This window comes from Camelina sativa, chromosome 6 (assembly GCF_000633955.1).
Source record: "Camelina sativa cultivar DH55 chromosome 6, Cs, whole genome shotgun sequence".
NCBI lineage: Eukaryota > Viridiplantae > Streptophyta > Magnoliopsida > Brassicales > Brassicaceae > Camelina > Camelina sativa.
In genome coordinates this window covers 17,368,785-17,394,221 of record NC_025690.1, presented here as the reverse complement: position 1 = coordinate 17,394,221, position 25,437 = coordinate 17,368,785, and the positions used below count along the sequence as shown (strand labels likewise).

The 25,437-nt window shown below is 35.3% G+C and overlaps 6 protein-coding genes and 1 long non-coding RNA gene across 14 annotated transcripts; 4 read left to right on the top strand and 3 right to left on the bottom strand.

The window, feature by feature from the left end:
• Positions 5,621 to 8,723, top strand: LOC109133494. Of its 3 annotated transcripts, none has more exons than XR_002038634.1 (5): positions 5,621 to 5,965; positions 6,200 to 6,272; positions 6,573 to 6,664; positions 6,753 to 6,796; positions 8,237 to 8,723. It is a non-coding gene; the product is annotated as an uncharacterized LOC109133494 (long non-coding RNA). The 3 variants fall into 3 exon arrangements; XR_002038632.1 differs by having other exon boundaries at positions 6,170 to 6,272; XR_002038633.1 differs by lacking the exon at positions 8,237 to 8,723 and adding an exon at positions 7,413 to 7,792 and having other exon boundaries at positions 6,170 to 6,272.
• LOC104791946 (pre-rRNA-processing protein ESF2-like) lies at positions 9,244 to 11,691 on the top strand. Of its 4 annotated transcripts, none has more exons than XM_010517959.2 (9): positions 9,244 to 9,330; positions 9,471 to 9,532; positions 9,619 to 9,887; positions 9,998 to 10,061; positions 10,149 to 10,216; positions 10,299 to 10,388; positions 10,481 to 10,611; positions 10,848 to 10,997; positions 11,442 to 11,691. In XM_010517959.2, exons 3-9 carry the CDS (start codon positions 9,632 to 9,634, stop codon positions 11,457 to 11,459), a joined length of 777 nt encoding a protein of 258 aa, XP_010516261.1. In that variant the 5' UTR covers positions 9,244 to 9,330; positions 9,471 to 9,532; positions 9,619 to 9,631; the 3' UTR covers positions 11,460 to 11,691. The 4 variants fall into 4 exon arrangements, with proteins under 4 accessions (XP_010516261.1, XP_010516260.1, XP_010516259.1 ...); XM_010517958.2 differs by having other exon boundaries at positions 9,616 to 9,887; XM_010517957.2 differs by lacking the exon at positions 9,471 to 9,532.
• LOC104791947 lies at positions 11,609 to 12,394 on the bottom strand. Its single transcript, XM_010517960.1, has one exon. The coding sequence runs from the start codon at positions 12,213 to 12,215 to the stop codon at positions 11,883 to 11,885; it is 333 nt and encodes a 110-aa protein (XP_010516262.1). The 5' UTR covers positions 12,216 to 12,394; the 3' UTR covers positions 11,609 to 11,882.
• LOC104791945 (adenylylsulfatase HINT1-like) lies at positions 12,593 to 14,250 on the bottom strand. Its single transcript, XM_010517955.1, has 5 exons — positions 14,100 to 14,250; positions 13,636 to 13,693; positions 13,266 to 13,355; positions 12,991 to 13,108; positions 12,593 to 12,872 (listed from the first exon to the last, which is right to left on the bottom strand). Exons 1-5 carry the CDS (start codon positions 14,213 to 14,215, stop codon positions 12,805 to 12,807), a joined length of 450 nt encoding a protein of 149 aa, XP_010516257.1. The 5' UTR covers positions 14,216 to 14,250; the 3' UTR covers positions 12,593 to 12,804.
• Positions 17,687 to 21,066, top strand: LOC104791943 (stomatal closure-related actin-binding protein 3-like). Of its 2 annotated transcripts, none has more exons than XM_010517952.2 (13): positions 17,687 to 18,060; positions 18,151 to 18,454; positions 18,553 to 18,681; positions 18,782 to 18,874; positions 18,956 to 19,102; positions 19,193 to 19,261; positions 19,340 to 19,423; positions 19,541 to 19,724; positions 19,810 to 19,926; positions 20,007 to 20,065; positions 20,153 to 20,284; positions 20,392 to 20,541; positions 20,668 to 21,066. In XM_010517952.2, the coding sequence occupies exons 2-13, from the start codon at positions 18,170 to 18,172 to the stop codon at positions 20,692 to 20,694; spliced, it is 1,476 nt and encodes a 491-aa protein (XP_010516254.1). In that variant the 5' UTR covers positions 17,687 to 18,060; positions 18,151 to 18,169; the 3' UTR covers positions 20,695 to 21,066. The 2 variants fall into 2 exon arrangements, with proteins under 2 accessions (XP_010516254.1, XP_010516253.1); XM_010517951.2 differs by having other exon boundaries at positions 17,693 to 17,773.
• On the bottom strand, positions 20,954 to 22,521 carry LOC104791944 (F-box protein At3g56470-like). The gene is made up of 2 exons (XM_010517954.2): positions 22,389 to 22,521; positions 20,954 to 22,252 (listed from the first exon to the last, which is right to left on the bottom strand). Exons 1-2 carry the CDS (start codon positions 22,418 to 22,420, stop codon positions 21,181 to 21,183), a joined length of 1,104 nt encoding a protein of 367 aa, XP_010516256.1. The 5' UTR covers positions 22,421 to 22,521; the 3' UTR covers positions 20,954 to 21,180.
• On the top strand, positions 22,731 to 25,433 carry LOC104791942 (quinone oxidoreductase-like protein 2 homolog). Of its 2 annotated transcripts, XM_019246842.1 has the most exons (6): positions 22,731 to 22,964; positions 24,042 to 24,326; positions 24,418 to 24,509; positions 24,595 to 24,853; positions 24,944 to 25,087; positions 25,167 to 25,433. In XM_019246842.1, the coding sequence occupies exons 1-6, from the start codon at positions 22,794 to 22,796 to the stop codon at positions 25,260 to 25,262; spliced, it is 1,047 nt and encodes a 348-aa protein (XP_019102387.1). In that variant the 5' UTR covers positions 22,731 to 22,793; the 3' UTR covers positions 25,263 to 25,433. The 2 variants fall into 2 exon arrangements, with proteins under 2 accessions (XP_019102387.1, XP_010516252.1); XM_010517950.1 differs by lacking the exon at positions 22,731 to 22,964 and having other exon boundaries at positions 23,805 to 24,326.

Sequence of the window (25,437 nt, the reverse complement as noted above, 5' to 3'; positions counted from 1 at the left end):
GAAGCAGAAGAAGGTTGTGCAGCAGCAGCCTCCTAGTGTCGAGTTTCATCAACCGCATGCCCCTTTGGATTCTTATCAACCGCAGCCTCATCATGATATTGCGTATCGACAACAACCTCTGTTTCAGCCAGCCCCGCTGGATTCTTATCAACCGCAGCCTCGTGATTTGGCGTATCAACAACAGCAGTTTTGGCCAGGCCCGCTAGATTCTTACCGACCTCATCAATGGCAGTTTGGGGCATCCCGGCCAGATTCACACCAACTGCAGCCTTATTATGATTATGCGTATCAGCAACTTATAAGAACGCTAGAGGAAGAAAATGTTGGCGTTCAACAACAGCTTGCTCCTCCTCCTCCTCCGCAAGGTCAAGATTCAAGATCCGGGATGGTGATGAGCCAAGAAGACGGGTTCTTTAACCCCATCTATGAGTTATTAAACTATGAGGAAGAACATGGTGTCGTAACTGAGCAGCAACAGCAAGAGCAAAGTGCACCGATTCTCCCTCCTCCTCCTCAAGGTCACCAACTGCAGCCTTATTATGATTTTGCTTATCTACAACAACAGTTTCTCATGACGACGACGCTAGAGGATGAAAATGTTGGCGTTACTAAACAACAAGAACAAGAGCTGAGTCTGCCTCCTCCTCCTCCTCCGCAAGGTGATCAAGATTCAAGATCCAAGATGGCCATGACTCGCTTGAGCAACGACAACAGCACCGAAGAAGACTTGTTTGATATGTCTGACGAGGACAGGTTCTTTGACGTTGATGCATTATTCAGTAATGAAGAAGAAGAAGAAGATGGTGTCGATACTCAGCAGCAACAACAAGAGCAATGTACACCGATTCTTCCTTATGATATGGTGTATCAACAGCCACAGTACTGTTTACTTCCAGCAGAGCATCAGAAGCCGCAGACGCAGCCTTTTCCTTATAACTTTCCTGAGTTGATCAGCTTTGAGCAGGAACCAGTGATCCCAGAGGATTTTGAAGGTTTCTTCGCTGATTTCATTAAGCCACATTCACTGAACGGGGATGAGGATTCCAGCAGTTATGGTCTATTTGAAGGCTTCGACACAGAAGGAATGATAAAAGATTGCACTCACTGATCTCAGCCTACTCATACTTATGCATTTTGGTCAATATCAGAGATAAGATTTCCATGTGTTTTTTACTAGTTGTTAATAGCTCTGTTTCCTTTTTTATGGGCAATGTTCTCCAAAACCAGAGACATAATTCTCGTTGCTTTTAATGTCTTGATATAACACACTTAATACACAATTTTTTCAACATCTTCTTATATCAAAACTTACACTTAACACATAATTAAAGATACAGATATAAAACAGTACTGATGGCTTCTTCTTCTCCTGAGATTTTTGCTTTCCTCTGAAAGCTTAAATGTTTGAATCAAGATTCCGATCCGTATTGACCAGGTAGGTTCTTTTAAGTCTGATGTTGCAAAGATTCATTTAGCTCATTGCAGAAACAAAACACCAATCATAGAGTAAAACATGCGAATAACTATCCATTAGCGTAAGGCACACGAATCTAACACCGATAGAGAGTAAACCAAGCAAATGAAAAAAAAACCTTTTTTTAGGCTTGACTGAGAATATTGTTGTCACCAGTACTCGTTGCAAAAACAAACAGCAGCTGCATGCAAAGTGATGAAATCGAACTCTATCATCCCTTATTACAATAATTTGCCGACTGAAAGCTTTTGATACACATTTTGGTAAACGATGTCAATCTCTGCAAATTAACTCTTAATACATAGAATGCAATTGTAAAAGCAAACGCTAAATTTTCCGTTTTTGCCTATCAACATGACAAGATTTTTTTATGAAAATTGATCAAAATAAAGGTGTTAATGCTTAATAAATATGAGATTTTTTTTTCCACATGTAAACACAAATATTTATTATGTTCAAAACAATCCATACTATTGATGTATAATGTTAAACTCTAAGTGGGTTTGAACTTTGGTGAGGTACATATAGGAGATTTGTTGTAAAGCCAATCAACTCAAATAAATAAATTTTGTTTTAAGATGCATATTTTAACGATAGAGACATTTCACATCTGTACTCTTATTTTAAAAAATTAAAATTACAATGGTGGCAAATTTTTTTTGGGTTTGTTAGCAAAACAATACATTTTGGAAACATAATAGGTTTTATAGTACAATTACTATTTAAAACTAGAAAAATTCCCCATATGTACTGTGTGTGTAATAGATATGGTGTGAGATAGAGAAAATGTAGGGTTGGGTTTAAATGTGCAAAATTACAAGTAAGGGTCTTCTTGTTTTTAGATTTGTTTTTTTCATTTTTTTTATCATATTTATCTTTTTCTAATTATTCAAATATTTATTAATATATCTTTTTCCAAATTTTTTCCACATAAAAAAAATATATGTTTTTTTCTTGATAATTTGATATGCATTTTGTTTGATGATTTTATTTGACAATATTAAATATTTTTTTACATCTTTGTATTTGTACACTTTTTTGTACACTTTTTTAAGTGTACAAATATTTATACAACTTATTAAGTGTATAGATGCATCATGCATGTACACATTATTAAGTGTACAGATGTAATTTGTTTAATACTTACAGTTTCAAATGTGTGTAATGCAATGGTTTTGTAAAAATTACATATGTACATTTAATAATGTGTACAAACATCTGTACACTTATGTCTAAACATATGTACACTTGTGTCTAAACATCTGTACACTTAAAAGGTGTACAGACATCAATACACTTAATAATATGTATAAACATTTGTACACTTAATAAGGTGTATAGACATCTGTACACTTAAAAATGTGTACGGATACAAAAGATGTATATAATATATTAAAAAAATTATTAAACAAAGTTCATATCAAATAGTAAAGAAAAAATATAGATTTTGTGTACCTAAGAAGTTTTCTAAAACAAAAATTTATCAATCATTATTTGAGAAATCAAGAAATAGGGAGAAAAAGAAAAGTACAATGACAGCAAATGTAATTAATAAAACTGTTGAATGACAAAAAAGGAAAAGAAAAACAAAGGAACAGTGTCAAATGTGGGTTTCTCTAATTGTAAATAGTGAGTGTATCATTTTGATAATTATGTTTCAAAAACGTATCAAAACTCCAATTAACTCTTTTTTTTAATATATATATGGATTTTTTTTTTTGTTAAAATATATATGGACAAGTTAAAAACACAAATTATTAAATCACTCCATTAGATAGGGGTTTTGAGATCAAATTATACTGGTGTTGATCGACGACACTCCTGAAAACAGATCAGATTTAAAAGAGTAATTATCGTTTTTGGTTGTGGAGGATAGAAAATTGACGACAGTTCATTAAATGGAGATGGACGAGAAAGCTTTTGTTCTTGTTCTTGTGTTGGCTGAGTAGCATTTATTTATCTTATTGTAATTAATGATTACAAAGTTTAATTATCATTGGCTTGTCTGCCACATACTTTACTCTACCAGTCTATCCTAAATGTAAGAATCTTATATAATAAAATAAAATTCTCTTTTGACAAGCTCTAAAAAAATTGTCATTTGCCACTTTCTTTTTATGACATGTATCATTTTCTTTTTAATATTTTAAGTATATTTTTTTCAACTGTTTTTATATGACATACATTATATTATTTATATTTAAGATAAAATATAATTTGATATTATACATTATAAGATGTTCAATTTATTCTTTAATTTATGTAGCATATTGTCAAAAAATAATGATTTTTTCTTTTATTTCTTAACTTTAATAGAAATAATTAACATGATATGTTTTTTTCAATTGACTTTATATGAAATATATTATATTATTTATATTTATATTTAAGACAACATATAATTTGATATTATAAATTATAAGATGTTCAATTTATTCTTTAATTTATGTAGCATATTGTCCAAAATAATGACTTTCTCTTTTATTTATTAAAGTTAATAGAAATAATTAACATGATATGATTATTACATTATTTTCCAATTTGATTATAAGATGTTCAATATATTCTTTAATTTAGGTAGGATATTGACCAAAATAATGATTTTCTCTTTTATTTCTCAACTTTAATAGAAATAATTAACATGATATGATTATTACATTATTTTTCAATTTGATTCTAATTAAAAAAAACTAAAGTAGATTTAAATATATATATATATATATATATATATTTAACTAGAATTATTTAGAGAGAAATAACTAAAGTATATGTCTTATAAAGAAAGAAATGAATATATATATATATATAATTCTAATTTGTTTTGCTTGAAATTCTTATCATATATTATTAGTCATAGACTTTGACTCATAGTACCTATTTATATTTGAAAAATATAAAATGTATTTATTCATGAACCTTCTCACATTTTTTATTAAATTTCATATTCTGTCACATATTTTGTAACTTTCATATTAATTTGATTAGGTTGAAATTCCTATCATATATTTATAGTTATATTAACTAAAAAATTAATACTCAAAACAACTAATAAATGTATTTTTGGTGCATCTTCTTACATATTTTAGTAAATTTCATATTCTATCACATCTTTTGTAACTCTCATATTAATAATTATATCCATCTTTAAAGTACTAAATTTCATTTAATTGAAATTGTTTACTTCTGTTATATGTTGACACTTTTGTAACCTCCATAATATTATTAGTATTGTAATGAATGACTAATAACAATTAGAAACATAATAAATATTAAAATATATTATTATGTATTTATTGCATTTTGTAACTCTCATATAGCTTGTGTAACTTCTTATAGATATAAATTGATATAAGGATTAGTGCATTAACTGTCCAATTAAATAATTAATTTATAATAGGCTTCTAACTCCAAATATTTCTATAATATATATATATATATATATATATATATCATTGATCAATATTTTATATACTTACCATAACATCATAATCCCTCAAATAACAATTTGCCGATAATAAAAGAATATATCATTAATATTATAGTTTTGGAAAAATTATAGTTATGGTTGTTAAAAAAAATTCAAGTTATAAAAAATATAATATTTGGTTTACAATTTTTGTGCCAGAAGATCAAATCATTTGTCTAAATAATTTCAAGATTTTTTAAAAATATGATATTTTATTTTCCTTTTATTTGAATCATAATCAAAAATAATTTCAAGATTAATGAGTATGACTTGGAATCCCGCCCAGTTCTATGACATAGATGAATTATTGGCAGATATGGACAAAGGGTACGACTTGTGTGGACCTCAAGACAATGTATAAATAAACATATATAGTGGATTTTCCACATTAATGGAAACCCGAACTCGTTAAGTTTTTGTGTCGTCGTTTACTTAGTACATGTTTCTTTTAATATGATTATAAACGAGAAAGATCGATCAAAAGTGAGTAGCTTACTATCAGCTTAGCGTTTAGTGAGTACATAATTACATATAAAACAAGCTGAGAATTCAATTAACTATTAGGCCAAAAAAAAAAAAGGCCTCGTTAAGACTATTTTGTTTAAACATAATCACGTTTGCATCAGTAAAGTAGAAAAAAAAATCAGAAAAGGAAAAAAAAAAAAAGAGTTCCTCTTATTTAGTATACTCGATTTCAGATAACAAACTGTGGCATGTCAGCGCATGATTGGGTAAAAAGTTTTATTGAGAGCAAAAATTTATTTGGCATGATTTCTCTCTCTCGCGAATGATTCAATTTGAGGAGATTGAATAGGTTGGAATCGTTGGAGATGGAATAGGAGGAGACTGGAATCGAAGGAGATTGAACTAGAATCAAGTCTTGTTCCCGGATTGAATCATGGTCAGTATGAGGAACACATGAACCGTGGAGCTGGGATCTATGTTGTTCATGTGCATCAATTTGGAGGACATGTCGCTGGTCTTCCTTCAAATTATCTTATCCCTCTCACTTACAATGTTCCCAGGTAAGTAATTCTTTTCAATCTCCCACGGTCTTGATGGAGTAGCCTTTGATACTCGATCATGCAATTGCGTCTTCATATATAGAAGAATTAAGGAGTTTTGTAAATCATTGTTTAGTTCAAATTACTGATGGTTCCACTTCAGATGAGTTAATGTGTAGAAAGGTATATGCTTGATGGGGTTGATGGTTTGTTTTTATTGTTTAGCACTAGACATCACACCTTGGGATTATGCAGGAGAAAGAAGCATAGAATGAGGGTGATGGTTCGAGGAAAGTGCTTTGGTTCCCTGCGAATTCTCCACGAACAGGTACTCTCCTAGCTACAAAAATGAACCTATTTGTTGGGTTTGATTAGAACAATTTTCTCTGTAGCTTTCTTATTGTCTCAAAAAATTGTGCAAGCTTCATTGTTTTGCTTATGATTGTTGTTCTGATTTAGCTGCTCAGTTGGAAATCGTTGGCTTGTTACAAAAGTTTTGATATGTTTTTGTTCATTCTTTGTTAGGGTGTACTGGTTTTATTTTGCTGCAGACTTGGCTTGATATTGTAAGGACGTTGGTTCTTTTGCTTGTTATGATTTGTTTTTTTTCTTGTTCTTGTGATTTCAGGTTTTCAGTAGCTGATTTAAACACATGTATGAACAAAGGAGTTAATGAGTCTGAGGACTTTGGAATTAGGATGGTTTACTTGTTTTTTACTAGTAAGTCTTTTTTTGGTTAGCTTTGTTGCAGACAAGGCTTAACAAATTGGTAGACACTTTCACATCTCTTGCTCCTTGTTTTGCTTAGTTGAAGCGCTGCTGCAGCTTACCCAGGCTCTAATGCAGTTCCAGGTATATTGCTTGTTATACATCTCTGTCATTTTTTTAAACTCTCTTTGTTTGATGCTATTCTATATGATATGATTGTAAAGTCAACTCTCTTTAGTGTGTTATTGAATTTACAAAGTTTGCATGTTTTCTTCTGCAGTTGTTGTTTAGCTTGTCTCGTTTTGCATATTAGTTATGTTTAGAAGTAATCTATTATTATTCACGGAGACATGAGATTTCGGACAAGTAGTAGTTCTACTTTGGTTCAGGATATAATTATCTCTGCATCTCTGCATCTAGGTAGTGTTTTTAGATGCTTTGAGAATAAATGCTTGAACTTAGCATTTACACTGGCCAGTCTGGACTCTTATCAAAACTCTTTTCTTCGTCATTTAACATCAGAATTGTTCCTTGAATGTTATTACTGTGAATAGAGAGAATATGATTGTACTATTATTGTTGTGTATTATCAAATGGAATGATACAACTTATATATAAGCATAAACCATAATCAAAGGACATAATTAAAGAAATTACATAGAATAATATGATTAATGTATATTAGAGTAATATATGGGATTTGAGTAATCATAAGTGATATGATGATACTCTTTCCTTAATATGCCCCCTTAATTTCAAGGGGTAATGTAGCGAAGCAGAAATAACGGCTTGAGATTGACAAGTCCAAGTGTTGAGAAGGAGATCCGATTATGAATTGAGAAGATGAGTTGTTGTTGTTGAATAAGATTTGGTAAAGACCCGATACGGTGACGAGTTGTGTGATGTTGAGGTGGCTGGCATCAGCGATGGTTAGAGAAGGAGATCTGATTTCTTATTTTTTGTGTTTTTCTCAAAAGAAATTAGACTTAGATTCAAAGACTTTATGATATACAAGCTTGAATGATAGAAGCACTTTTGGCTTAAAAATAAAAATTATAAAAGAAAAAAAAACACTTGACTTAGATTCAGAGGTCTAAGATGGTAAACTTGAATAAAAAGAAGCTCAATGGCTTAGATTCAGAGGTTCATGATGAACTTGAATGTGGAAGCACTTAACTTAAAACAAAACTAAACAAAAGAAGCACATAGCTTATAAACATGAACGAAGTTGATCGTTAGATCATTGTGGCTCTAATACCATGTGAATAGAGAGAATATGATTGTATTATTATTGTTGTGTATTATCAAATGGAATGATACAACTTATATATAAGCACAAACCATAATCAAATGACATAATTAAAGAAATTACATAGAAAAATATAATTAATGTATATTAGAGTAATATATGAGATTTGAGTAATCATAGGTGATATGATGATACTCTTTCCTTAATAGTTAATAATTACTAGTTAGAGGTGATAATTTTAGTTAGGATTCTACAAGTTCTTATAAGAGACTCAAATTTATATCCGACCATTGGACTTGCTCTAAGACTGCTCTATGTTTTGTTTGTTTAATTAGCCATCGGATCAAATTGTGAAATCTCTCAAACGAACCAAAACTCCTATGTCGATTCCACCAAGAGGACCAAACTAGGTAAAGGCCGAGGCGGAAGACAGAAGAAACGTGGCAGCAATGGAGGATACTGGAACCCAAATTAAAGTAGCTGCTAAGAAGATCAACGCTGGGAAAGGCATAGTCGGCTACAAAACCGTACTATATTACTACGTTGGGAAACAACCAAAGGCGTAAAAGGGGATTGGTTAACAGCAACGAAGAAGACTTGTTTGATATGTCTGACGAGGACAGGTTCTTTGACGTTGATGCATTATTCAGTAATGAAGAAGAAGAAGATGGTGTCGATACTCAGCAGCAACAACAAGAGCAAAGTACACCGATTCCTCCTCCTCAAGGTCAAGACGACTCAACATCCGGGGATGTGATGACGAACGAAGACTATGACTTTCCGTATCTGTGACACTGATGAATTATTGGCAGATATGGACAAAGGCCATTACTTGTGTGGACCTCAACACAATGTATGAAAAAAACATATGTCTCTACTTGTGTCCTCTTTTATGCTTCTTTAATTAGTACAAGTTTCTTTATTCTGATCATTACAAGCGATAGAGATCGATCAAAAATGAGGAAAAAGAGAGAGTAACATACTCTATCGATTACAAGGTTTCAATGTGTCTCATGAATGAGTCAAGACTAAAATAGCTTGTAGGAATCCTGAATATGGAAGAAGATACCTTGGTACTCCAACTGTTTCTTGTCTGATATTTTCTTGTGTTTGGCGCAATCACATGAGATAAAAAGTGTGATCGTGTAAGTCCAACAAACGAAGATAGAATAGGATCACGAGTTATCTCTGTACGGCTGTTCCAGTCCTAAAAACATCCTCTGTAAATGTAAGTGATGGACCGGTTTTGTATCTAAATAACCGACCAATAACCGGATACCGAAATACCGGTTTTATACATAAACCGAATTTATTTTTAACCCTAAAGGCCAAACAAGCTAAACAAAGTTACACATCGTCTTCTTCACCTTCCGAACAGAGGATACAAGTTCGCCGACGTCGCTAGCTTCCTCTTACTTACTTAATTTGGGTAAACTTTCCTGCTTTCCTTTAGAAACGACGAAAAAGTTGAGATTTTTTGTTGAAGATTCATCTTGTTTCATTATCATCTCCCAAAATCCCGATTAGAGGGAGGTCCAGTAATTAAATTTTGTTGATTCTGTTGTCTAGGGTTTGAGAGGGCCTCTTTCATCTGCAAGTTGAGAATTTAAAGTCCACACATTTATGCAATTGTAAAATTTGATTAAAAAAAAAAAAAAATTCATACTTTGTTGTATAGTCATCTGAAGAATTTGTTTTTGTGTGATGGTTTCAGCAGCTGTTGAAGAAGGATGCAGAGTGAGGAATCTCACGAGCCTACGAATGGGATTTCCCAGGAGGAGGAGTCGAAGGAAACAATGAAGAGTAGTCAAAAGGCTGATAGGAAGAAAAAGAAGTTGAAAGAGAAATTGCTTAAGGAAGCTTCTAAGGCTGACAATAGAGGTGTTTGCTACTTGAGTCGTATCCCACCACACATGGATCACGATAGACTTCGCCAGATTCTCTCTCAATTTGGAGAACTTGGAAGGATTTATCTTGCACCTGAAAGTGAGTTTTTTTTTTTATATACTTTTTGAGTCCTTGTTTAATGTTAAAAACACGTCTTGGTCATTCTGTATTTTCGAAATTAGCTGATACATTAGTCAATTTCTATTCAGATGCTGAAGCACAAGTGCACCGTAAGCGGGCTGGTGGATTTCGTGGGCAAATATTTTCTGAAGGGTATGTTTAAAGATATGGGTTCAAAATACTTCTCCACATTGATAATTTGGATTCTTTTTAATATCTTATTCTGTTCGTTGACTGTAGGTGGGTGGAGTTTGCTAAGAAAAGTGTAGCTAAACGTGTTGCAGATATGCTGAATGGAGAACAAATTGGTATTCCTAATGAATCATATCAGTATGTATAGTTGACAACATGTTTAAGTGATTATTAATGTTTGCTGTCTTCTTTTCTCAGGGGGGAAAAAGAAGTCATCAATATACTACGATATTTGGAACATCAAGTACTTGACCAAATTTAAATGGGATGATCTTACTGAAGAAATCGGTATTGTTAACCACACAATTTCTCTGCTGAACTTCTTGACCATTTTACTTTTCTATATGATCTCTAATCTACAAAGGGATTGCTTTGTGCAGCATACAAAAGTGCTATACGGGAACAGAAACTAAACATGGTTCTTTCTGCTGCAAAGAGAGAGAAGGACTTTTATCTATCCAAGATAGAGAAGTCGCGTGCCATGACTGAGATAGATGCACGAATGGAAAAGGTGCTCACTCTTTCTAATATTGTATATTCAGAAATACTATTTTCTTATATGGTCGATGTCTTCTTGTCTGGAAATTTATTAGCTTGTGATCTCTTTATATTTGCTATCAAATCTTCTAGAGTTGACTTGTAGGCCCTCTCGTTAGGAGGAATTCTGTTGTTAGTTTCTCTCTCTGTAATTCTCACTACTCTAACCTGATTATTGGTTTGTAATGTTTCTGTTTTTGCGGTGGGCAGAAACGAAAGATTCAGGAAGAATCGGGTAGCAATGCTGAAGCAGCACCAGTCTTTCCGCAGAGGGTGATTCGCCAGTTTAGACAGAAGAATTCAATTAAAAATGAGACATCTCAGAGCAAGCCGGGGCTCTCCACGGATGTTCTAGCATCGGTCAGTACTCTTTCTCTTATGTTTGAAGAACAACTAAGTTTCTTTTAGTTGAATAGTGAGAGCATCACAGGTCGTCTACATAACAGCATATATAGTAGCAGCTTAGCCTGGGGTAGATCAATGTCAGCATATATAGTAGGTGCTTAAACCTGGAATCGTGCCCACATTGAAACCTATTGACCTAATGCATTGCTAGTCCAACTTATGTTTATAGACCTCATTGGCATTCCTAATGGCTCAAATCAGTATGCATAGCCAATCGGTTATATCTTAAGCTCAAGATTATAGACTCGTATAGTATCTGTGTGCAGGTTTACAACCCGAATCTGTCATATATATCTGACCCCACTATGGTTTTCATTGGCTGTTCCGGTTTAGCACAACTCATTTACATGCATATGTTATCAAATTTATGGTTTTGTCTATTCGTTTTGGCTGATTCAGGTATTCGGGGGTTCTTAAAGATTAAGAGGCATGTGAAGACACTGCGAATTGGTCATAGCTAAATGGAGAAATTAACGATCAGTTCCATTACATATGAATGTCATTTACCATTAGTTTCTGCATGTCAACAGGGAAAAGCTTCAGACACTTGTAGCATTGTGTGCTGATGAAAGCATTAAACAAATTTTGAAACTTTTGTGTTCTCTCTTAACAATCTTATTCTCTAAGGATACTTTTGTCAAGAAATTTATATACTTGACCTTCCCACCACCAAAAAAGCGACTTAAAGAAGTTTTTACGTACACAAACATTCATTATATGAACACATGAATACCAGACGGATACATCACATAGAAAGAAAAAAATCAATCTTCAACAAAATCGGGAGCCCAAGAGACTATGTGACATTATTGGTTTTGTGAGCAAAGCAAGAGACTGACATTAGTGGTCATCAAGACGACGAGAAGAAAGCAAGGGCTTTGGGAGATGAAGTTGCATTGCAGCTGCACCATGGCTTGTGGCTGATGAACGGTGAAGCCTGCAACGGAATGAGCCTTCATGATTTGTAGGGGCACAGATACAGATCGTTTTCCCCAACTGGTTGCTGTTGCTGAGCAGACCAAGCGAATCCGTCGACCACGACTTCCTCATCGACAATCCTCTCTTGTTTTTGTTGTCCTCTTCGTCCTTCACACGGCTAAACGGATTCTTGTTCTTGAATGAACCTCTGCTGCTACTGCTGGTCAGGCTCTTACTTGGTTTCTCCTCTGCCATGAATTTGGTGTACGATGAGTGATATGATTCTCGTGAGATGACTTAAAAAGACAAAGTGAAACTAGCGTATGTTGTGAACATTCAGGTGCGGTTAGAGCTGAATCAGATGAAAATAAACAAAAACAAACCAAATCTTTCTCTGCAGACAACGAGAAGCTCTATATAGATACGAAAATAGCAAAGACGTGACCGCTACCAACCTTTTTATAAACTATAATGTTTAGATGATCATGAACACGTAGTTGACGTTTACATGGTCAATTCATGCGTCTCTGGTATTCCTCAAAGAGGGGCTCTCCGGTTTCTCAAAAGGTACAAGCTTTTTCTAATATTGACATTTAACACGCAGTCAATTTTTACAGAGTCAACACTAGAAATAAAGCAAGCACAAGATTCCAGAAGAGAAAATAGTAAAAACATCCTTTTCATAACATAAAACAAGGTCTTGCATTACAATCATAAAAGTCATGTCCCAAGCTTATTTTATTTTATTTATAGAGATTAGAGACAGTAGAAGAAAACGGGAGCAAACTCTAAGCGTCCCTCTGAATCTTATTATCAGGACAACAATCCACTTCAAGAAGACCTTTTAGCCAGGAGGCCAGTTCATTTGGCGTCCTCCAATGAGATGAACATGAATGTGGTACACCGATTGACCTGCAAAACCAGAAGAATATGAGAAACATCACCAATCATGATGTCTCTTTATTTTCCATGTGTTGAATATGATAAAGGCTAATAGAAAAGTGGAGCTATATATAATATAAATACATACAGCCTTGAGGACCATCATTGATAACAATTCTGAAACCCTCTGCTAGGCCTTCTTGTTTTGCTACAAGCTTGGCAGTGTAGAGAAGGCGGCCCAAGATGTCGATGTGCTTTTCCTCAGCCTGCAGTAGAAGAATAATACGTTATTTAGTATTGTGTTTCTTTATGGGATCGAGTCTAATGACTGACATGCTCTTAGCTGAACATTTATTTAACTTATGTCTAGATTTTGTTTGAGAGAGTTCAATTTTGAGAGGTGTAAAGTGAAGAAATAGGTACCTTAGAGAGGCCAGTTAGGCCATCCCTCACTTTAGGAATAAGGAGGATGTGAACAGGACCCTGAGGCGTTATGTCCCTAAAAGCTAGAACCTGTAACATGATTTTAGCAAACATGCCAGGAACAGTTAATGAAGTATGTACAAACTACTGACAAGCTTTAAAGTGGTAAAGATATTAAGAAACAAATTTCGGTTGTTAACACTGACATTATCATAGCAAAAAAAACATAGTCAAACAGAGGCCATCTTTATATTTGATATTCATAGAATGCTTCAAATGGTAAGCAGACTGAGCTAGCTACTTAGAGTATCTCCAGATGTGCAGAAAATAGGATAAAGTCTATCAAAAGGGTTATAGGATATAAAAGGACCTTGTCATCCTCAAAAACCACGTTGGATGGGATTTCTTTGCTAATGATCTTGTCAAATCTGCATGTTACAACATCATCAATTCAGCTCAACAAAAAACAATTCAAACTGAATCTACAAACAAATAGGCTATATGGAAATGACCAAACATATAAATCAAAACGAGCTTCTTCTCTCAAACTCTCTCAAGTCATTTCTACTACAAAATTAAACAAAGATATTGCCATTTCAACAGTTATGCAACAGTTTCACTCTTCTAAGCACCTCAAACAAGTCTGTCACTGTACTCATCCATCATTACATAGTTAACAAAACCAACTTCATCACTACATCACAAAGGACAGCCCATTACTTTTTTTTGGCAATTGGAACAATAAAGCTACAACAACTGATGATCTACTAACAAATCGACCAGAGAAGGATGAGCAACAAAATTAAAGATCGTAACAGGGAGGGAAGGTTTTACATGGTGGGAGAATCGTCGGAAGGAGTGGCGGCGGCGAGAGCAGCTTCTTTCTCGGAAGCCATGACGGCGGAGACAGGTGAAATATGTGATGATAGAATTGAAACACGGTGGCTCATTAAAACCCTAGATTCGTCGACGGTACATCCAACAACTTCACCCGCCAATCTCTTTTTCGGAACCAATGATATTCTGCCACGTCATACACATTTTTTTTTTCAAGTTTATCTTATGGGCTTACTAGATCACAGAGCCCACAAAGCCCACTTCTTTATTGGTTACTCAATATTATTTGTCGACATCCATCAAAAATTATTAACTAAAACAAGCGTATTATTTTTATTTCACAATATGATTCTCACCAATATACATACGTTTAACATCGATGTTGAACAGAAAGGAAAGCTCTATGAAGAAGATGAAGATAAGCTCGAGAGGATTTGGAAATATAAATGTTTCTGTTAAGTATAAAATGTCGATGTACAATTGATTATATACAATCATAATCTATCCGGTACAAACCGGTTCACTAAACCAACATCAAATGTGTAAACCACATCATCACCTCTAATACTAATTATTCTCTCTCTCATTCTCGTAAATGTGGAAACTAGGGTTTCCTCTGTCTCCATATATATATATATATGTCCTTGTACAAACCTTTTGATTAATATATACAGAAAAACCCTAAACACTTTTCTGCGCCTCTGTTACTCGTATCTATGGTATCAGAGCCAGAATCTCTCTCTCTTTTTTTCTTTTTGAAACAATCTTAACCTAAAAAGAAGCAGATCTTTGACCATCATAACTATGGAGTATCTCAAACAATGTCAATCTTCAAACTCCTTCCGCTTCGTTGTTTCACCAGCAGCCATGGATGAACGAATGAGGAGAAGTTGCTTCATCGACGATTGTGGAATGAAAGACGAGTTGCGTGTGTTTGTTGTGAGGAATCCGTGATATATATTAATGGTTTTCTCTGATTTTAGTTTTGAAATCAATGATATTCCTTGTAAGCAACTCGTCTTCTTCCGTCCATAGTCGTTGATGAACGAACTTCTTTTTATTCTATTCTTGCTATGTTCTTTATCATCATTTTGGGAAGATGATATAATCTTTTATGAAATTTCTTATCTTCATTTGTTGTTTTCCCTGTTTTTAAACGTTTTGGATTTTCTATAAAAAGTTTTGGACTCAAAGCTATGAGAAAGAGAGTGTATATATATGGAGAAATATGAAAGACTTAAACCCCCAAAATAAATCTTTGGGAAATGTAGATCTTAATGAAATGTAAGAAGAAAGCACCAATCATATGAGACGAGACCATGGGTTCTTCAATATTGAAGAAATATTATTTGATCATGTTGTCGTAAACATGAGTTTGGAGTCAAATCTTATATAATCTTCATGGCTAAAGAGAGTCTATTTATCAAGGTGAGCTCATTGAGTATCAAGCTAAGACTCAGTTGAAGGTGTGGCAGAGAAATGCTCATATCATCCTCTGCATTTGTTCTTTTAGATCAAATTATTTTCTACGCAACAAACTAGCTGACCCAATTGATCTCAACAACTTTTAACACAAATGCAGTTCTTGCTTTATCAAAATAAATAATCGTCAGATCCTATTAACTTTTACGATATGTAGAGGTTAGAGGAAAAAGAAAATAAAACTAAAGTGGTCGTCTTAGACAATAAGTAAAAGCCAACAAAAGAGCAAAAAATAAAAAGAAGACAAGAAGTGAAAAAAAGTGATGACGAGTAGATTTGGACTTGGTATCATTGGATTCTACTTGGACCCCATGCATATGCTTAATGCTCAGAGTTCACAAACACATCATTAAGGCACAAAAGGGTTATTATCTAGGAATTAACTAAGTAAGAAATACTTTACAGCTTACAAAACTAAGATAAAACAATAGTATATTGATTGATATCTAATTAAAGTCAATTTGCATCTTTCATTATATATAGTACTGTCTCTTGTTATACCACAAACAGAAAGTAAAAGTGCGATTATGATGTTTGAACCATCCATCTATTCTATGTTAACGTGACCTGAAATATATCACATGCTCTGCTTAGCCTTTTTTTGACACTTTATTGAAAATAGAATATTATCCTTTAGGAATTTAATCGAGGAAATTCCTTAATATTAAAGTGTTTTTAATTGATTATAGATAGCCCCACTCTACTACTGGTCTTAATGATATTTTCTCCAATTGTTCTGTTTATTTGTCCAAACATGATTAATAGGCGTGATGGGTTATCGAATTAAACAACCATGCATGGGCCACGTAGTTAATAATTATCAACCTAACTAATTGTTTAATTCAGTCAATCTTGCTAACAAAAGAGATGGTTTACATTTTTACAAAATTACTCGCGTAAAAGCGATTGCTATATGCCACTGAGTTTATACCAGTTGATAAAAATATGTGCCACACACGATTCAATGAAATAAAAGCTCACTTTAATATACTTAGTAATTATAAATATAACTCGTGATGTTAACGGGTAAGATAGCTAGCTACATTTAAGGCAAAACTAATTGAGTTTTGACCTTTCAACTAAAAACATAGATTCCACCAAATGTAGTACTCATGACTACACGCCAAATGTTACAGTATCTCACCTCTCCCCAATAATGGTTGTTAACTTCCTTTTCCCTTTCCCATTTTTATTTTATAATGTTGGTAACTTTCGATATGCTTTTGCATATTTGTTTTATACTACAATAGTTAAGTAATCGAGATCACCTAATTTTAGTTAACATTACATGATGTAGAAGGATTTGACATATATATCCGCTGTTTTTGTTCGGAAATTGATATATCAATGATTATTTGGTTTATGTGTCTCGCTAATGCATGTTTTATTTTCTAATATATAGCACCTCAAAACTAATATTAAACCAAAACCCAAAAAAAAAAGAAATCATTAATATGACCTTTAGTCAAATCAAAACCAGTAATGATGTATTTTTTCTAACTCTTTATATATTGGATTTGTAAGTTTAGTATCTTATTATTAGATTATTTGCTTAAGGTGCAATAGATGGGGTAATAATAATTACAATGGTGGTTAAGGACTTAAAGGGATAGGGTCCTCTTCATAATTACTAATTAGATCCACACCAAAAGCTAAAGGGTCCGTGGTATAAACGCAATGTAAACAGCGCGTCGTTGCTTTTGCCCAATCCAACAAACCAAAAGACCCAGACACACTTACTGTCAACAAAATAATCGTTTCTTCTTTTTTTTGCACTCTTCGGGTTTCCCTAACGATGATGATGGTGTGAAAGAGAAAGAGAGAGTGAGAGAAAGAAGAAGAAGAAGAAGAAGCAGTTTTGAGGGGAGAGAGAGAGAGAGAGAGAGAGAGAGAGAGAGAGAGAGAGAGAGAAACAAAAGTGTCTCTTTATTTTTTTCTTTCTTTTTTGCTTCTCTCTGCATTGTTCATTTATCCTGTCGTCTTTGACGCTTTTGTAAAAGCTAAAAAAGAAAAAAAGATGCCAAACGACGACGAAGACTAGAGAGAGAGACTAAAGATCCAGCTGTTGTCTGTCTTTATTCTTCTTCTTCTTCTTCTTCTTCTTCTTCTTCTTCTTCTTCTTTTTCTTCTTCTTCGTTCTTCCACTCTTGAGATTCTTCTCTGTTTCTGGTTCTTGAGTGTGTATATCCGTAAGTTTGTGTTGTGTGTCTTGAGTTTAAATTGATTCTACTTGCTTTTCTCCTGAGTTTTTGTCGTTTCCTGTTTCATGACGTCGATGTTTGGTTGCAGAAATTTAGACATTCTCAATTTAGTGTAATGCAATTGTATATTTCATTTCTTGTTATGTCTCTTTGTCCTTTTTTCCTATGAACTGGATACTAGATAGAGAGCTCAGTTTTCTTCCAATTCAGATCAATAAAACTAATTTGAATCTTTATGTCAAACGTCAAAGATTGATCCTTGTTTCACTTATAAGGTTCATCTTGCTTGCACTTTCTCTAGTAGTCTGTAATCTCGTGTTCTTGATTTGAATTATTTAATGATTCTTGATTTGCTCTTGAAACAGATAAAGATCCTGGAAAAAAATGACTAAAGTTTGTCCTGAAATCGAAGAAGAGACATTGTCTAAATCAGCTGTTCCAGTATCAGTAGATGTGAGCTTTGCTTCTGATCATTTTCCAACTTACAAATTAGGACCTGATAACCAGATCGTAGAGGAACCTAAGGAAGATGATAAAGGTCCATCAGTGAAAGAGACCGTCGAGAAAGAGAGCGAGCTTTTGTCTGATCAGCACAAGCGGCTTTCGGTCCGTGACCTCGCTAGTAAATTCGACAAGAACTTGGCTGCAGCTGTTACTTTGGCTGATGAGGTTTAGTTTCTACATAGCTGTTCTCTCTGTTCTGTTTTCATTCAACATTTCTCTTCTTTTTTTTGTTTAAATCTGTTTTTTGCAACTCTCTTTTTTAGGCTAAATTAAGAGAGGTGGCTTCTTTGGAAGGACATGTTATGTTGAAGAAGCTAAGGGATGCTTTAGAATACATGAGAGGACGTACGGATGGACAGAACAAGGAAGATGTGGAGGCAGCTATCTCCATGGTTAACATTTCTTTTATCACATTTTACATAAAGTTCTTTTTACATTCTGGATCTAATGTTTTTTATGAGACTTGGGTCAAATTGTGATGTCTGAGAATAGGTTGAAGCTCTAGCTGTGAAGTTAACTCAAAATGAAGGTGAATTGATTCAAGAAAAGTTTGAAGTAAAGAAATTAGGAAACTTCCTCAAGCAGGTCTTGCTACTAGAGTATAGATTGATATTGATGCAAAAATGTGTCGACTTAAGCTGATTAATGTTACTCTCATGATGACAGACTTCAGAAGATGCAAAGAAACTAGTAAATCAAGAAAAGTCATTCGCTTGTGCTGAGATCGAAACTGCAAGAGCCGTTGTGCTGAAACTTGGAGAGGCATTTGAAGAACAAGAACGGATTTCTGAAGCTTCTAGAGCTCAGGGGCCGGTTAGTATTACTACCTAGTCCAGATACNAATACCAGGTACATATAGTTTACAGTAAAGTTTTCTAGTCAACTCATGTTTTCAGTTTATAGGATGTAGAGAAATTGGTTGAGGAGGTTCAAGAAGCTAGGCAAATCAAACGGATGCATCACCCAACAAAGGTGCTTCATCAATTTCTAGTAAGGCCACATTAAAAGTTATGAACTCTATGTGTTATAAAAGACTATGTTGTAATCCAGGTGATGGGCATGCAACACGAGCTTTATGGTTTAAGGAATCGAATCCAACAGAAGTATATGAACTCTGTTAAGCTTCATAAAGAGGTATGTTTTTCTGCGGATTCAGTTTTCAACATATTTGCTCTTAAGTTTATTTGCTAGATTTGGTCTTTGCTCACTTCTTTGTTCTTGCCTTTATCAACAACCATCAAACATTTCAAGATAGCAATAATCAAGAGAGCTGAGGAATCCAAGTCCTGTCCATTTGTTCTGGAAGGCAAACAAAGTCTCGGCTCTTGCTTAAGAATCCGTGTTAATGCTTCAGAAAATGCTCCTGATCTTTCCAACTGTTCGATTCAGTGGTATCGTGCAGCATGTGAAACTAGTCGAAGGGAAGCTATATCTGGTATTTGGTCCTATCTCTTTGCTTCATCATTTGGTTTTTAGTTAATGAAGGTTTAGCTTGAGCAGTTCATTGTCTTTGCTCTTAGGTGCCATCCAATCGATGTATGCTCCAGAACCATTTGATGTTGGGAGGATCTTACAGGCAGACATTCTTTCAAATGGACAAAAATTCACAGTTACAACCGATGATCCAGTTGATCCTGGTTGGTATTACAGAAACTATAGACAGATACAAAGATATTAAGTGGACAATAAAGCTAATGTCTGGCTTATTGAACTGCAGATTCTGCCTTGCAATCACGCGTTGAGTCTCTCATGCGAAAATCTAATAGTGAATTCAGTGTATGTTACAACATTTTCTTCAACAATTTCAGAATGAATGTTAATAATTATGTTGTGATATGCTGAACATTTCAAACTCTGCTTCAGGTGGTTATAACACAGATGAATGGACAAGACTATGCATCCCGGTCTCATATCTTTACCATTGGAAAGACAAGGATAAAGCTGTCTCGAGGATGGATCTCAAAGGCGAGAGAAATATATTCGACATCCATGCAGGTATCTTATACTCTTTCTTCATTCTATTTCACAGAAACGTTTCTTTAATTTTCAAATGAATGATTCTTACAAGTTTGTATGGCTTTTTGGTATAAAAAATTATTCAGCTTTGTGGAGTTAGAGGCAATATAAAGAATCCTACCAAGGCGTTGTTCTGGCAACCAAGAAAGAGTCCAACTTTCATACTTACCTTTGAATCAGAACAAGAACGTAATGCAGCAATAGTCCTTGCTCGAAAATACGCTTTCGATTGCAATGTAAGCAAAAACTAATATGATGTCAAATCTTTCTGTTAAAATGCTCTTCTCAGACTCTCAAAATCACAGTGGTTTTGTACTTTATACCATTTAAAACTGAAAAGACAGGCTTGCTTAAATCTGCAGGTTTCACTTCTTGGTCCAGATGATTGAGTGATCAGTGAAGCAGACAATGTCATTAACGAACCACCTGATTTTTTTTTCCCCTGACGCCGGATTTTCTTGTTCTGTGTGTTTGTGTGCGGCTACTTTTTTTTGTGTTTTTTCGCACTGGTTCAAAGAAGGAAGGTGCATGTTTGGGTTTTCTACTGATCATTCAATGTTGCTGCATAGAGTTTTATTATAGGCAGCAGGTTTCTTCTTTCTTTCTTTTACTTGATCATCAGTTTGATATGGCCACCATTTCTATTTGTTTGGTTTGTTTGTTTGTTTGATTGTTTTAATTTTTGTTTCACTTAGGACTCAACATTGTTAATCAGCTTATGAGTGATGAGTATGAGATCAAAATCAAGAGTGGTTTGTATCTGTTACCAGATTCTGAGACTTTTCTCCTTTTCTATTATTAGCATGTCTCAAAATATATTGTATGTGTTTGAACAAAGTACTGTATGAAAAAAGTAATTCTAAAACTGTGTTTGATCAAACAAAAGGGTGCTCAAGGAGATTTTGAGGTGGCGTAATCCAGATATTCTCATATGGATTTTGTTTTTTCCATTTCAAACAAATCTTACTCTCTTCATCAACCTTATACCATATGCAAGTCCTCTTGAATCCATGGAAAACAGAGAGACACAAACAGTTTCTGATTCCACTCGGCTTCTGCTGCTCGGCTCTCGATTCAGAAGACAAGCCGCTTGCGTAGATTGTCAAGCCTCCCAGTGTTTTCCTCCCAGTCCATGTAAAACTTGTAATGTCAAGTTTAAGCACTGTCGGGTTCATGTGTCTGTACATGTAAATGAGAAAGATATCTCCTTGGTGTTCTGTCATGAAGCATCCGTTGCTTCCAGGACGTTTGAGAGGTCGCCCGGGAAGAATATTCCAAGAATTCAAAGATGAGTCGAAGAGCGCTAAGCAACCGGTATTAGTGAGGCAGTAGAAGACACCATTGGAGTAGACAATCTGCTCGAAAGTGTTGAAGTTTCGCGGTAACTGATTCTTGAACTCATATGTGTTCCACTCTTTAGCATTAGCAGAACATGTCTTGACGGTGATGTAATTCCTAGAGACATAACTGACTGTGAACAAGACACAACTAGTTGAAGTAGGAGCACAAGAGAAAGCCGTTATTTGATCATATGCATTCCAAAGCGGAGGCACGGGTATGCGATCTCGAGTAAATGGATTGAAGAAAAGGAGTTGATAAGTATTAGCATTGTACATGAGTAACCAACCATCTTTGGAGTAACAAACACGAAACCAGGATAAGTCAGGAAACTGAAGATTGTATTTTTTCTGCATTGATGGGTCATAAAGCTCAAAGGAGTCGTCTGTTTTGGAGAAGTATACAAGCCAAGGAGATGTATCAACCACTCGAAGAGAAACACAAGCTTCGTGCCATGTTTTGCAGACAACAGAAGCACGGATGTTGTCTTTTAAAGGGAGACGAGAAAGTACCAGTTGTAAGAGATCAGAAGGAAGCACTATCAAAGTTTGGTCCTTTGCTTTCTCATTCTTACTCTTCTTCTTCTTTTGCGTCTCCTTCTTCTTCGACCTGTATAAGTAAAAAACCCAAAGTCTCAAAAAATTGAAAGCTACAACATTTAAGGGTAAAGGAAACTAAGGTGAGTCCAAAGCTTTGAAATTTACAAAATCCCAATTTGAAAAGGAAAGGATGAAAGCGGACTCACGATCCAAGCTTCGACCTTCTTCCGGAACCCATGGTGAAGAAAGCCACAAGATACGAGAGTCGAATCTCCTGGCCGCTAAGATTGGGTCAACGACAGATCCAATTGGTGATCTCTGATCGAAGTCATCCCAACGGACTTGGTTGACTTGTGTGGGAAACAGTCCGGTTCGGTTTAATACGGTTAACGAACAAGTAAATTAAAATGCTACAAACAAAATATATATTAGTAAAAGCGAATAAATTTATCTGTAAAAACGTTATGACCCAAAAAGTAGAGTGAAACGACGTCGTTTCAAAGTCCCTCATTTATATACAGATATACTTATTGAACGATAATGTCAATGTTCATTTCAAGTTCTTCACTCTTTCAGCAGAAGGAAGAGAGAGATAGAGATAGCCAAAAAAAATGGAGGCATTGGTTTGCCGGAAATTGGGAGATCCGACGGCGACGAAGCCAGGTAGTCCAGAATCGCCGGTGGAAGTGAGCAAGACTCATCCGATCCCGCCTTTGAATTCAGATACGGCCGTGAGAGTCAGAGTTACAGCTACGAGCTTGAATTACGCCAATTACCTTCAGATTCTCGGAAAANATAAGTATTAGCATTGTACATGAGTAACCAACCATCTTTGGAGTAACAAACACGAAAATAGGATAAGTCAGGAAACTGAAGATTGTATTTTTTCTGCATTGATGGGTCATAAAGCTCAAAGGAGTCGTCTGTTTTGGAGAAGTATACAAGCCAAGGAGATGTATCAACCACTCGAAGAGAAACACAAGCTTCGTGCCATGTTTTGCAGACAACAGAAGCACGGATGTTGTCTTTTAAAGGGAGACGAGAAAGTACCAGTTGTAAGAGATCAGAAGGAAGCACTATCAAAGTTTGGTCCTTTGCTTTCTCATTCTTACTCTTCTTCTTCTTTTGCGTCTCCTTCTTCTTCGACCTGTATAAGTAAAAAACCCAAAGTCTCAAAAAATTGAAAGCTACAACATTTAAGGGTAAAGGAAACTAAGGTGAGTCCAAAGCTTTGAAATTTACAAAATCCCAATTTGAAAAGGAAAGGATGAAAGCGGACTCACGATCCAAGCTTCGACCTTCTTCCGGAACCCATGGTGAAGAAAGCCACAAGATACGAGAGTCGAATCTCCTGGCCGCTAAGATTGGGTCAACGACAGATCCAATTGGTGATCTCTGATCGAAGTCATCCCAACGGACTTGGTTGACTTGTGTGGGAAACAGTCCGGTTCGGTTTAATACGGTTAACGAACAAGTAAATTAAAATGCTACAAACAAAATATATATTAGTAAAAGCGAATAAATTTATCTGTAAAAACGTTATGACCCAAAAAGTAGAGTGAAACGACGTCGTTTCAAAGTCCCTCATTTATATACAGATATACTTATTGAACGATAATGTCAATGTTCATTTCAAGTTCTTCACTCTTTCAGCAGAAGGAAGAGAGAGATAGAGATAGCCAAAAAAAATGGAGGCATTGGTTTGCCGGAAATTGGGAGATCCGACGGCGACGAAGCCAGGTAGTCCAGAATCGCCGGTGGAAGTGAGCAAGACTCATCCGATCCCGCCTTTGAATTCAGATACGGCCGTGAGAGTCAGAGTTACAGCTACGAGCTTGAATTACGCCAATTACCTTCAGATTCTCGGAAAATACCAGGAGAAACCTGCTTTACCGTTCATCCCTGGCTCCGATTACTCCGGAATCGTCGACGCGATTGGTCCCGCCGTCACCAAATTCCGCGTCGGAGATCGTGTTTGTTCCTTCGCCGATCTCGGTTCCTTTGCTCAGTTCATCGTCGCCGATCAATCTAGCATGTTCCTTGTACCCGAAAGATGCGACATGGTTGATGCAGCTGCGCTTCCTGTTGCGTTTGGGACTTCTCATGTAGCACTTGTTCATAGAGCTCGTTTAACATCTGGTCAAGTAATTATATCTCATCTCCCTGATTTGTGGTTGATGTGAATCTGAGTTAGTAAAGGTTGAGACTTGAGAGATTCCATTGATTTTGATGCAGGTGTTACTGGTTCTAGGTGCTGCTGGTGGTGTTGGCCTTGCAGCTGTTCAAATCGGCAAGGTTTGTGGAGCCATTGTTATTGCAGTTGCTAGGTATATATATGCTGGTTTCCATTTTTTGGGTTCAATGGACTTCGATTCTTGGTTCTGGTTTTTGAGTCTCTTGCTTTTTGAACAGAGGAACTGAGAAGATTCAGCTGTTGAAATCAATGGGAGTGGATCATGTTGTTGATCTAGGCACTGAAAATGTTATCTCAAGTGTTAAAGAGTTTATCAAGACAAGAAAGCTTAGAGGAGTTGATGTTCTATATGATCCTGTTGGAGGGAAACTAACCAAAGAGTCCATGAAAGTTCTGAACTGGGGAGCTCAGATTCTTGTGATTGGTTTTGCCAGCGGTGAAGTACCCGTCATCCCTGCTAATATAGCCCTTGTTAAGGTAAATGATTTGTCTTTTACTAGAGAAGAAGGAACTTTTTTTTCTTGAGAGAATCAAATCTTCATAAGTTGTAGTAACGAATTGGTGCAGAACTGGACGGTTCATGGTCTTTACTGGGGCAGCTACAGGATCCACCAACCTGGTGTCCTTGAAGATTCAATCAAAGAGTTACTTTCATGGCTTTCCCGAGGATTGATCACTATTCACATCTCTCATACCTATAGTCTCTCCCAGGTAAAAACATCAATTTTCTTCATCTTCATGATATCAAAACTCAAAACATGTAACTAAACGCTCACCATTTGGTTTACAGGCCAATCTTGCATTTGGTGACCTCAAAGACAGGAAGGCAATTGGAAAAGTGATGATTGCTCTCAACCACAAGACTGGCCTGTCTTCAAAACTATAGACTCTCTGTGACCATAGGAGAACACTGGTGCTTTATTCTAGTAATAAGGTTATTGTAATAGCCATGTATGCTGCACCATCTTACATTTTATGTTCGGTCTATAATCCCCTGTCTTTGTAATTTATCAGACCACATTCTGACGTGAAATTTAATAATCATACTTGGATCGCAGTTT

Bases quoted from the DNA above. Each gene is read 5' to 3' on its own strand.
- LOC104791945 (XM_010517955.1), bottom strand. From the start codon at position 14,215: ATGAGCCACCGTGTTTCAATTCTATCATCACATATTTCACCTGTCTCC. The intron at 13,109-13,265 runs GTACCTATTTCT...CTTCTACTGCAG, and splicing joins GCCTAACTGGCCTCTCTAAG to GCTGAGGAAAAGCACATCGA. The intron at 12,873-12,990 runs GTATGTATTTAT...CTGGTTTTGCAG, and splicing joins CAATGATGGTCCTCAAGGCT to GTCAATCGGTGTACCACATT.
- LOC104791947 (XM_010517960.1), bottom strand. From the start codon at position 12,215: ATGGCAGAGGAGAAACCAAGTAAGAGCCTGACCAGCAGTAGCAGCAGA.
- LOC104791944 (XM_010517954.2), bottom strand. From the start codon at position 22,420: ATGGGTTCCGGAAGAAGGTCGAAGCTTGGATC. The intron at 22,253-22,388 runs GTGAGTCCGCTT...TTACTTATACAG, and splicing joins AGAAGGTCGAAGCTTGGATC to GTCGAAGAAGAAGGAGACGC.
- LOC104791946 (XM_010517957.2), top strand. From the start codon at position 9,632: ATGCAGAGTGAGGAATCTCACGAGCCTACGAATGGGATTTCCCAGGAG. The intron at 9,888-9,997 runs GTGAGTTTTTTT...ATTTCTATTCAG, and splicing joins GATTTATCTTGCACCTGAAA to ATGCTGAAGCACAAGTGCAC. The intron at 10,612-10,847 runs GTGCTCACTCTT...TGCGGTGGGCAG, and splicing joins TAGATGCACGAATGGAAAAG to AAACGAAAGATTCAGGAAGA.
- LOC104791943 (XM_010517952.2), top strand. From the start codon at position 18,170: ATGACTAAAGTTTGTCCTGAAATCGAAGAAGAGACATTGTCTAAATCA. The intron at 19,424-19,540 runs GTATGTTTTTCT...AAACATTTCAAG, and splicing joins CTGTTAAGCTTCATAAAGAG to ATAGCAATAATCAAGAGAGC. The intron at 20,542-20,667 runs GTAAGCAAAAAC...TTAAATCTGCAG, and splicing joins AATACGCTTTCGATTGCAAT to GTTTCACTTCTTGGTCCAGA.
- LOC104791942 (XM_019246842.1), top strand. From the start codon at position 22,794: ATGGAGGCATTGGTTTGCCGGAAATTGGGAGATCCGACGGCGACGAAG. The intron at 24,510-24,594 runs GTATATATATGC...CTTTTTGAACAG, and splicing joins ATTGTTATTGCAGTTGCTAG to AGGAACTGAGAAGATTCAGC. The intron at 25,088-25,166 runs GTAAAAACATCA...TTTGGTTTACAG, and splicing joins ATACCTATAGTCTCTCCCAG to GCCAATCTTGCATTTGGTGA.